Here is a 12,748-nt window from a genome sequence, read left to right as displayed (position 1 = left end):
CCAAGAACATAGACGAGTTCTTGTTCTGTGGTTACAGAACACTTCTTGCCCTGTAATGTAAACACTTCATTGTTTATCAAACCATTTTTCATAATTGCATTGTGTCCTCTAGTAGTATATACACTGTATAACAAGTTCAAGACTCTGGGAAAAGGCCCCCTAGCTGCACTGGTCTGGAATTTCATCTTTGAGATGGCAAGGCCACTTGCATTTTGCAAAGGGCACTTCCATTGGAAAAGCTGTGGGAAAAACTTTTGAAGACGCACCCAGGCCAAGACCAGCGGGGCAACAGTGGCCAACACGGTTCCAGGCCTGGCCAGTTTTTTTTTATCGCTCAGACATTTTTTGCTAAGCACAAATCAGCAGGACATCAGTCACAAACTGTACTTGTCAATTGGTATTTAAGGTGGTAACCTCATTCTGGTAAGCGTGATTTTATTGTGCTTAGCTCCTTTTTGGATGGATAAAGCATAACTCAATAAAACTGGGCCCTGGTTTATTTGTTTCCAACCATTTCCTAAAAAGAAACTGATTCCATGATTAACTGGATGAGCACAGGGAGGAGTCTGTGGTTGTCTGGATTTGAGGATGCGTCATGAACGAAATATTGCTTAGACATTTCTTGCTCAGCAGAAATCAACAGGATACCAGTCACAAACTGTACTTTGGGATGGTATTTTGGCTGGTAACCATATTCTGGTAAGCAAGATTTTATTGTGCTTAGCTATTCTGCTTAAGCAACTGAATGAAATTAAGCCCCGGTTTAATTGTTTCCAACTATTTCCTACATAAACCAATGTCATGACCAAACTGGATGAATACAGGGAGGAGCTTGTCTCTGGGGGATGCGTCATACCCTCACTCTATGTTCGTACAAAGAAATGGATACTCCTTCACCTGTCAGTTAGATTTTACACAATCCACATCCCTCCCTCTGATCCTAAACCCTTGTCTTGATGCATCATCTCTCACTTGTCTAAACAAATAATCACAATCCCCCATTGATACATAATGTACACATGTACTTCTGGCAACACCCCAGTAACTTCAACTTTTTTCTGTTGTTTGTGGGTTTTTTTTTAAAGACTAAACTCAGCAACAGCTGTGTATTTTATATGACTGTGTATGAAACTATACATGTGTCATATTGGAAAGCCTGTTTTCACATTATAAGGAAGAACTTATTAGATATTTCAGGTAAAAACATTGTGAGAAACGGCTCCCTCTGAAGAGACATAGTTTTCGAGAGAGAAGTTATTGTCCACGTGTTTGATTTTGAGACCTCAGATTTAGAATTTGAGGTCTCGATACCAACCATCTGAAAGCACACAACTTCGTATGACAAGGGTGTTTTTTCTTTCATTATTATTTCGCAACTTCGAAGACCAATTGAGCTCAAATTTTCACAGGTTTGTTATTTTATGCATATGTTGAGATACATCCGAGCGAGAAGACTGGTCTTTGACAATTACCAATTTTAACAATAGGCCTAAGTGTTCTGGGCTATATAACAATCCTAATGAATAGGAGCATGGAGCTTTTTTTATAGCTCCATGATGGGAGGTACACTTAAATGTCCAATAGGAAGGATAAAGCAATTAGGGTAAAGTATCTTGTTCAAGGACAGTCCACAAGTGTCAGGACCACCAACCAGGACTCAAAACCCTCACTCTGCTGATCAGAAACACCAGGGCCCAACTTTGCTTCTTTTTTGTGCTATGGCAGCCCTATAAAATTGGGCCAAGATTTTGAATCTGACAACAGTGCTCTTACAGCCTACTTTTCTCTCTTCATGTACCAATAACCGATGCTGGAGTAGAGATGAAGTCAGTGTTTGTACGTCATCCAAAATTATCCCACATGCACATTCATCAACTGAACCAAGCTAGGTTAAACAATCCCAAGTAAAACACTAAATTTTCAGCAAAATGTTAGGCATTTTCAGCAAGATGTTAGGCTAAAAAAAGCCATTAAATTTTAAAATACAATTCCACCGATTATTGCTTGCAGGAGTGGAAACCTACATTAAGTTTATGGCCGAAATCACTCAAACTGGTTGAATTCAATCAAATAAGCTTGGATTCTAGCAACTTCCCGTTTGAAAACAGCTTGTTTTACACAACTATATTTGATCAACATATGCACCGATTAGGCATCTGATATATTATTATTACTATGGAGCGCTGCGCATAACGCTACAATCTATTATTGAGTAATTTAGGGAGAGTTGTGTTGACTCACTGAGTGACCCTGGAGGCCTCTGCTGAGACACACCCTTTGTATTTAGGATACAGACCGTGGACTTCTTGTATTAATCCAATTTGGATCTCTCCTTTCAAAGTTGACAAACAAATCTTGAAGCCAGCTGTGAACAATTTGGCCAAGAAGTTTAATTCAATCTTCAAGGAGGAAGGGATGATGATAGGGACTGATTGAACCTATCCAGATAAAGGTGATGTCTTTCTTTAAGGAATTGGCTACCTTTGGTTCTTAGAACCCTTCAATTGTTTTAATCCTATATGTATGGTGCAGGGACCCGAAGATATTAAACAAGTTAAACAGTCAAACAATTTTGTGGATTTATTTGCCAATTTCCTTTTAGGTTATTGTCTTCTTCTTCTTGGCTTGGCTTGGCTTCCCGAAAGAAGATTTTATGAAGCAGTTCCTCTCCGAGCCTGCACCAGGAGAGGATTGTCTTCATAAATTCTTCGTTCCCGAAGCCAAGCCAAGAAGTTGAAGACAATAACATGAAAGGAAATTGGCAAATAAAACCACAATATTGATTGAACGTAAAACCATCGTCCGGCAGCAATGAAACAAAGACAATGATCGTCAGACAGTCAGACCCTATTTGGGGTTTCAACGGAACCACAATATCCTTTCTACCGACAAAAATCCCCCCGTACTTGCGGTAGTTTAACACCCAGACACGTTAGTTGCTACGTATTATTAGGAATAGAAAAACAAACAACAAAATGCTAATTATACACTGTTCCTGTTAATCTGTAATTTCATTCATAAAAACCTTGATCAACAGGAAACTATTGTCAATAGTTTGAGCTACACACAAGATATCAATCTTATAAATAGAGATTTAACAAGTTCCTGTTTTTTTCCCTACTCAATTCAAGATCCGTTGGACACCCACATTAAATTTGTCATTGATTTATATAGCCTCGACCTATACATTTGACATGAGTGTCAATAAATAATAATAATAATAATAATAATAATAATAATAATAATAATAATAATAATAATAATAATAATAATAATAATAATAATAATAATAATAATAATAATAATAATAATAATAATAATAATAATAATAATAACCGTATTTATAACGTGCCTTTTGCCAAAGGATACAAAGCGCCAGGTGTTATTACTGCAAGGAGTGGGGCGAATTTTGAGATATAAGACCTAATCCTTAAGCACCATGTAATGGTTTACAAGGTGCTGTGGCGCAATATGCTGCCAATCCAGCCAGGAACACCGAGGCGAACCCCTTCTCTTTTCGATAAGTGCAGCTTTACGTCCCATCCGAAGGACGAAGCAATGGTTATGTGTCTTGCTTAAGGACACAAGTGTCACGGCTGGGGATTCGAACCAACACTCTGCTGATCAGAAACACCAGAGTTTGAGTTTGGTGCTCTTAATCGCTCGGCCACGACACTCCAAAATAACCCATCCTAAATTTCTGCGAAAGATTATCCATTGACCAAGAGGAGGTCACATGGTCATGTGTTAAATGTGCAACATAGAGTAAACTCGGCCAGTCAGTTTAAAAATGACCCGATTACATTCAAGGAGAGCCATATCAGATGATTGGAAGAGCATGCTCATTTTAAGGGCCGAATTTGAACGTACCATACTTGGCTCACGCAAGTTAGAAACTTACGCACACAATTTAAAACTTAAGCGCACATTCAAAACTTGCGCGAGGAGGAGCTACTAAGCATTCAACACAATGCAGAGTCAACAAGGTGAGCTAAGGCCAAACTGTCAGATTTGTTCCCAACTTTAAAAGATTTTTGGAAGTTTTTAATTAACGGAAAAAGTACATATGAATGGGAATAAAAGAGTGGTGACCAAGTCTTTTGAAGACCTCGCGCCCACTGTTTTATTCCCATATTCACAACCTGTACAGGCCTAGGTACGCCTACATCTAATTTTAAAACTTGGTCTATTTAGTGCTGTTATCCTGTTTTGTTCTGTAATCTTGTAACGGGCACATCCGCCACAAGCCTCGGCTTTTTAGGATGATGCCTCCATGTGATGTGAATGTGGAAACAAATGTTCTATTGAATGAGTTACTGATAATTGTCTAAGATCAACTCACATCAGGATAGTAGTCTACTGTGGGCACCATGTGTTGAACGAACGCTTCTAACGTCCCAGAGTTGAGATTACCATCTTGGTAGACCAAGGCCTGCAAAATAGATAACGAGGAAAAACATGGTCAGTAAATAAATAAACTTGACTCTCCATGTGAGGGAACTGAATTCAACGACGAAATATGACCTGTAAGTGTAACATTAGAGACACAGACAAATTACCCATGCCGGGCCTCGGCCATCATGGTTGTACCATCCTGTATATTCCATGTTGAAATGTACATGTAGAACACTCAACTGGTTTCCCAGATCAATAAAAAACAAATCCTTAAAACTCAACACTTGTAAGAACATTTCATGAACATCAAAACTGCCAGCTTATGTTTCACAGCAGAAACACCTTTTTCAGCTTGGTTTTGAATCCCATTCTCGAGCAATGTATTGGTTTAGTAAATCAAATCAAAAGCTAATCTTAACAACTCAAAAAAAAATATCATAAACAGTAACATTGTGAGCTAAAGTTTGACATAAAACACACCTTTTTCAGCTTGTTTTTGAATCCCATTCTCAAGCAATGACAGAGTTATCTTTAACAACTACCGATCCGGAGTAGTACCACTTTACGATCACACTATACACTCCCTGTGAAATGTTGACCATCAAGTAACAGGCAATGTTTCACACTCAACAACAATCTTCAGCACTGCCTATGTAGCTCTCTGTCCCAGCTAAAGTATAGAGCCCTTACAAGAAGTGTCCGTCCTAATATATCCGAGTCAAATCACAACTTCCTGTTGTGACCTCAAGGCTATCTCATTATAATAGCATCCCAGAGCGAGGGGGTATAGGAAATCATTCGGCTCTTTCATTGGCCAAGGTTACACTCTGGAAATCAACAGACCCAGTGACGTAGCACGAGGAGGGAAACTAGTGACAGCAAACGACAGCAAACAGGCAGTGACCCATAACCTTTGGGGATGTTTTTACCATTTTGTTTTCACCATGCCAGGAAAAACAGCATGTGAACAATGTACCCGGTACATTTTGTTTTCAGTGAGGAGAGTGGGAGGAGCAGTTTGTGAGAGGTTTATTGATGAACTTTCGAAGGGTCTGACGGATAGATTTCTTGTTTACAACCAGTGTGATGTTTCGTATCACGTCATTTGAATGACGTCACCATGGACATCTGCACAACTACATAATCATGGGTGCACGTTTTGTTGAAAAGACACCAAGTAAACAACATGAATAATAAACTTCAAGTAACTCTTTGCAGATCTTGTTTTTCGACAAACTTTTGAACACTTTAGATTAATTATTGTTGCAGCGATTGTTATTTGATATATCAGCAGCATTGAGATTAACTGCTAACGTACATCAATGGTTTTCAAACTGTTCAGAAAATGGACACGTACAAACAGCGTACCGGTGATTGCGGCTGCGCACAAATGTACACAAAGCACTCAGTAATACATCAATGTAAAGACATTGCCACACAAAAAGTAAAGTTTTGTTTGTACGGAAATTCTCAGTAATATTATAATGTAATAATTGAGAAGGACAACAAAAATCAATCAATAACAAACATCAAGAAGGAAGCTCAGTGACATCCAAGACGTTTAGCATGACCACGCCCTTGCTCTACTAGATACAAACACTCATTTATTATAGCATAAATGACTGACTAATTTCTACATCATTCATGTTTGACACACCACCCTTTAAAAAACACAGTGACTAATTAAGTGTTTAAGAAAAATGTTTGTCTGAATAGAAAAGAAGGGGCAGGGGAAGCCTGAAGGGGGGGGGGGCTGTCTTGATTACGATCTTCCTGGTGAATTGACAGGCTGACCCACTGCTGGGTAGTCAAGCTGTTGAAGGCTGTCCAAATTAGTTTAGGAAGTGGTGTCTGGAGAGGAAATTGTTTTCATGCCGAGAGTGATGAAGGAAAAATAAGACCAGGACCCAATGTCATGAGCTGCTTAGAGTAGAAAAATATTGCTTAACGATTATCTACTCAGCAGAAAGGAGCAAGATACCAGTCATAAATTGTATATATGGCAGTGGTAGTTTGCCTGGTAACCTTATTCCGATAAGCATAATTTTGTCGTGCTTACTACTTTTTGCGCTTCAGCAGCTCCATGAAATTTGGATCTGGTCTGCTGACAATTATGCAGAGAGTCACAGAAGGAGAATGCCCAGCTCCGCTGGAACTTCTCCGAGTAATTCTCGGTTGGGTAATGACTAATTTCAGCAGAACATTCAATTGTAAGATGTAAATTAAGAATTGGGCTTCTCCTTCCTGTCGATTTAATACTTTAGCACAGGTGATTCACCAATAAAAAAAAGGACTACAAAACGACAAAATCTCATCTGTAAATTTCGCTACTTTGAACAATCAGAAAATGTTTCAACTGAGGACTCAAGATTTTCAATGCGCAACTGAAGATACAGGCAATCAAGTGTACAATCACGATACTTTGCCAGTTTATTTATAAGTTGTAAAACAGAAAAATTAATTATAAAAGGTTAGAGCCATTGGACACTTTCGGTAGACAGTATTGTCACAACTTATATATAAAATAACAAACCTGTGAAAATTTAGGCTCATCGGTCATTGGAGTTGGGAGAAAATATCTTGAAAACCCACCCTTGTATCCGCATGTTTCACCGTGTCATGACATGTGTTTAAATAAATCTGTAATTCTCGATATCGAGAATTGATATTGTTTTAATGTTTTCTCAAAGAGTAACGCATTTCATGGAATAATATTTCAAGAGAAGTCTTTCACCAAGTTATTTGTAAATCTGTGAACTTTAAAAAAAGAAATTCTGTTCCGAAAGTGTCCAATGGCTTTAAACAAAATAGTATGGATTGACAGGCAGTCAGACATGATATTTAGTCCTTGGGAAAAAGTAGAATTATTCGTTAAGCACAAAGGCTGACCTACTTGTTTGTAAAAGGGTTTCATAGACTTTTCAGGCTATTTTAATCACAGGCTTTCTTATTTTTCCAAGGGCAAACAAAACGAGGAAATCAGACTAATGTAGGAAGAATATCATGTCTGATTAAACATACACTTAAAGTCGGCCATGATGGTAACCTCAGAGTAGAAGTGCAGGGCTGAAGTCCTACAATCAAAAGAGAGTGTTTTGGAAACATTTGTATGACATCCTGCTTTGATGTTGTTCTCAAAGTGATGAATCCTTGACCATAAACAGAACAGATAAGCATACTGTTCTCATTGAGGTGTTTTTGTTGTCAAGGCTTGCCATGAAACTTGAATGAGCAATGGTCAGGCAAACTGTACATTGTACATTCATTCAACTCGAAGGTTAACAACGAATATGTACTATGAGAGATACAACAAAAGAAAGGACATCTTCACTTTATCAAAAGGGAAAGAATATATCCTCCCTCGACATTTTGATAAAGAGGAATGATAACGGTCATCAGCCTTCTCCGTTAACAACGGTCCAGAGGCCAAAATACCAGTTTTAACTTCTGACGACCGGTCAAAAGTCTGTCCAAAGTCGTCCGCTGGCTCCTGCCTGGTCAATTCTGGTATTCCCTACCCAACCTAAGAATTTGTTACTATAATATCAAAGTTTTATAGCAAACGTATCTACCAACAAGGTACTCTACTCAAGGCGCTTAGTAGGCCTATAATTCATTTTTACAGAAAGATAAGGTTATTGAAGTTATGAATTCTGAGACCTACATGTAATTATGTAGCACCTTGTAAGGGTTTACAAGGTGCTAAACCTATCTGTGACTCATAAAAGACTATGCACAAAGTTCTTAATTAAAAAAACCATTTGTGTGTGATTTTTTAAATTTTTAAAGATTTGTTAATTTTTTTTTTTACAAGCTCTCTGAATGTACATGTTCAAGTACAAGTAGTGAGCAATATTATATATAGTACATTGACAGGCAAGGATCATGGGATGAGGGATTAAGGGATAAGAATGGGTGTGTTACTGTTCTCTGCCCCTCTCTCTGATCCCGAAGAGCCTTGTCTGATCCCTGCCAGTCAGCAACTGTTGCCGCATCAAACTTTGATGATTCTTCCCTTCAATGCTTAAAGGCAGTGGACACTATTGGTAATTACTCAAAACAAATATTAGCACAAAACCTCACTTGGTAACGAGTAATGGGGAGAGGTTGATGGTATAAAACCTTGTGAGAAACGGCTCCCTCTGAAAGAAGTAATTTTCCACGAATTTGATTTCGAGACCTCAGATTTAGAATTTGAGGTCTCGAAATCAACCATCTAAACGCACACAACTTCGTGTGACTAGGGTGTTTTCTTCTTTCATTATTATCTCGCAACTTTGATGACCGATTGAGCTCAAATTTTCACAGGTTAGTTATATTATGCATATGTTGAGATACACCAACTGTGAAGGCTAGTCTTTGACAATTACCAATAGTGTCCACTGCCTTTAAGCGTTAACTCTTTCAGTGCCAAGGTCATACATATGACCTATTTCATACGCTCAAAAAGTATCATCAATCAACATGTAGGTACATCTACGACCCATAACTATCACATGACGGCATTTTCACTCAGTCCAAAAAATACTATCGACTATCGAGGAAAACACAAATCAACAGCAAGATATCTTTTGTTTGGTGAGAAAGACTTTTTAACAAATTCTCAAAAAGCTGGCCATTTTAGGTGTTTAATTATAGGTTTAAAACTGAAGAAAACATATGGGCACTTAAGAGTTAGGACCACTTCAGTTATTTTTTATTTAGGCCTGAAGCCTTTCTAAGGCAACATAGGTGTTTTTCAATTCATTATTTTCTTGCACTTCGATAACCAGTTGGCAATTGTTGAGCCCAGATTATCACAGTTTGTTATTTTGTGCATGTTGGGAGACACCATGTCCAAAGCAGTTTCACAAGAAAATGTATGCTGGGCCAGTGTCAAGGGGGAGCCAAAGTTACCCATACAAAGACCTTACGATGTCAACAAGTCAGAAAGTGGACTACACATCAAGACATAATAAAGTCAACTGGTTAGAAGGTTTGACCACATAATACAAGTACAATGAAAAAACTACTATTGTATTCAAACTTACATGGTGAATGGAGAAAGAAGTCTTCATTTCAACACACTAATTGCCCAGCCACTGTGTTCAGTGTACAAGATGTCCAGCTACTCTGTTCAGCGTTCAACAAGTTTCGAGTCACACTAGTCTATGATTTTCCACGTAGGAGACAAGTTGGTTTTATACAACTGTCAGTCGCTTTCACACGAGGAAATAAGATATTCATTTCAGTTCCATTTTTGAATTACATCATGTTTGACTTTATAAGGAAGAGAGCGAGTACATTGTACAAACCCTCGTGATTGAGAAATGTGTCCATTAAAAGTAAACAGATTTAAAAGTGAAAGTGTGTATTTTTAGCTCAGATAGTAGAAAGTGAAAATCCCCTTTACCGTTACGTCATTTGGAGAACAATTTAAGGTGAATTATAAAACACTACCACTTTATTCTAAACGCTGCAATAATCACATACAAATTTCTTTGTCTGTTCATTCTTTTTGGGAATTCCATTTTGTAACTTTTAGGAGTGCTCAGATCCAGAGCTTTTTAACGAGAGTAGAATGTTTTCCCGTAATCTTTTTTTCCCGGTATTCTGAGCATATTTGTGTAGTTTTTATGAAGTAGGGATCCATAAGACTTAGAGATCAGTGATTTTTTTCCTCACTGAATGGAATGGATAACCCAGAATAAACATGAACAAACAAAGTATGATATTTGGCTCAAAACTGATGAGATAGGGCTGTGGCAAATCTGTTAGATCTGTTCTCAACTTTTTAAGGATTTGGATGTTTTAAATAATGGAATTTATGATCGGTAATAAAAGAGCGGTGACTCCGCCTCAGTTTAGAATCTTGTGCAGAGTTGTGGCCATGGCGGGTTATGGCTGTTTAAGATCTCATCCAGTTAAGACCTCATTGCCTATAGTCTGTTCTGTTATACCCTTAATCAAAACCAAAAGCTCCATGACAAATTTGTACCCATGGGAGGGGGGGGGACACCCAGGGGTACAAGCATGTCACCATTCACCAAGGTCCAGTTGTTCAGAATTTATGCTTGCTATTCAATCACTCAAATTTAATTTCCATTACAGTGGAGATCTTAACTGGGAATGATTTCAACAAGCAGTTCTGTAAACAAAATATTTGACAACATTTTTTTGTGTGCACACTGCTGAATGCTTGAGTGGTGATTTTTGAGTAGCAACCCAGACATTTTGTGTCGCATTTTGCTCTGCTGTAGTATTATACATACAAGGGAAATCGTTCGCTGCTAAAAGCCATTGGACACTTTCGGTACAAAAAAAAAAATAAAAATAAAAAAAAGTTCACAGATTTACAAATAATTTACAGGGTTTACAGAAGGAACTGGTGAAAGACTTCTCTTGAAATAGTAATCCATGAAATGCTTTACTTTTTGATAAAACATTACACATTTGTTCAGCGTGGAGTTGGGTTCTGGAATGGTCTGAGTAACTCAATTAAAAAATCAATTACTCTACCTGTCTTTACAAGAAATTTGAAAAAGCAACTACTTGATCGATATTCATAGATTATGACTGTTTCTGCATTGCCTAGGTTATGTTATCTTTCAACACACCTTACATTAGCCGTTGTTGTGTTTGTCTGTCAAGTCTATTGTCTGTACAATATGTGCTGGTGCTGTTTTTTTTGTTTGTGTTCGTCTGTCCATAGGTTAAGGAACAAAAGCCACGGCTTCACCTGAACCTAATTGTTGTCCAACCGCTTATTACATATAAAATTGTTGTTAATCTATTATTTATATTGCGTATACATTGTAATAGCCTACTTTATCATAAACATGTTATTGTGTAACTGAATGTAATATTAATCTATGTATTGTAAGATGAATGGGCAACGATGAAATAAATGTTAATTAATAATAATTAATAATAATAATAATATCAATTCTCGATAGCGAGAATTACAGATTTATTTTAAACACCTGTCATGACACGGGGAAACGTGCGGAAGCAAGAGTGGGTTTTCCCCTTATTTTCTCCCGACTCCGATGACCGATTGAGCCTAAATTTTCACAGGTTTGTTATCTAATATATAAGTTGTGATACACGAAGTGTGGGACTTGGACAATAATGTTTACCGAAAGTGTCCAATGGCTTTAACATTTTTTTGTTTTTGTTTGTTTTACAATTTATGCAGTTTGGAAGCATTGAACCCCACAGCGGTTTAGCCCTGCCTTGAAATGAACAGCCTTGAAGGATAAGGTTACACCCATGTGCATGCAGAGTGTACTGAACCCTTTGATCTTTTATAGTAAGTTTTGAGGTTTTGGAAAAAAGGCTTTTATACTTTTGGTTTGTGAGCTTTTGAAAGGGAGTGCTGATGTAGGAAAGCGTGCACAGTATGGGGGTGTTGAATTATAGTTATACACACAGCTATCGAACTATTGATCAGACAATATACATGCTATGGTAAATAGCATAAGGGCAGGGCCCATTCGCATAAAGCTGTTATATAAAGCAGAATTTGAAATACTGCTTGACAGTTCTCTTTGCTATTAAGCAAAAACTGAGTGGGGCACTGAGTTCCAAGAAAAAAACGAATTACAGGAAAGTCTGTTCTTTGTATGATGACACAGTGATTAAACTAGTGTACTATGGTGTTGACTGCTTCCTTGCCATCCTGACAATGGTACTGTCAGTGACTGACACCAATGGGGAACTTTTTAATAAAACGCTTGGTGGCAGCAGGCTTACCAGGTAAAATCCATTGTTCTCGGTAATGCATGCATGCTCAGAACTACGTTAACAATGGAAATTTACCCGGTAAGTCTGCTGCCACCTTGCGTTCCAAAGTTTCCCATTGAATACCTTTACATGGAAACTACTTTTTTTCAAGAAATGTTTACACAGGAGTGAGCACTAAGTGTTCGATATGTGGCTTACTTCTTGGGCTCAGTCTCACTTCCTTTTTATAGCTCCATGGTCTCACCACAGAGCTTAAGGTCCTAGCTCTATGGTCGCACACTGACCATTTCCTAACCCTATGCACTGACAACATTGTACCACAACAACTGCACACACCCTTTCCCAGGTAAGAACATGGGTGGAAAACCAACAATACTGCAGGGCATAATATAGCTCAAATTTCTTACTGGACCAGAAATTGATTTTCCCAGACATAATTTGGTTTTGTTCAAGATATTTCACCTTTAGGATTTGAAACTTCTGCATGGTGGAAGTATGATCAACATATGGCCTTGGTTTTGTTCAAGATATTACAAAACAAGGCATTTTATTACTCAACTGACAAACACAAGACAACCAGACTTAGTTTACTGCCCTAACAATAAAACCACTGGCCTTCAGCCTGCAG

General features: G+C 37.9%; 1 protein-coding gene across 3 annotated transcripts in view; it reads right to left on the bottom strand.

Moving 5' to 3' along the window:
- The window catches only part of LOC117303786 (ras-GEF domain-containing family member 1B-like), a 36,584-nt gene that overhangs the window by 10,076 nt on the left and 13,760 nt on the right, over positions 1-12,748 (bottom strand). Inside the window, exons 1-2 of one of the 3 annotated variants that reach the window (XM_033788143.1) lie at positions 9,426-9,551; positions 4,343-4,432 (exon numbers count right to left, since the gene is read on the bottom strand). In XM_033788143.1, coding sequence (XP_033644034.1) covers positions 4,343-4,432; positions 9,426-9,452 — 117 coding nt within the window. In that variant the 5' untranslated portion in view covers positions 9,453-9,551. Of the gene's footprint in view, positions 1-4,342; positions 4,433-4,875; positions 5,093-9,425; positions 9,552-12,748 lie in introns of those variants that run through there. The other 2 variants (XM_033788144.1, XM_033788142.1) reach the window with 2 other exon arrangements.

The sequence above is a fragment of the Asterias rubens genome, chromosome 20, assembly GCF_902459465.1.
Source record: "Asterias rubens chromosome 20, eAstRub1.3, whole genome shotgun sequence".
Taxonomy (NCBI): Eukaryota; Metazoa; Echinodermata; class Asteroidea; order Forcipulatida; family Asteriidae; genus Asterias; species Asterias rubens.
This window is presented reverse-complemented; position numbering and strand designations above follow the sequence as displayed.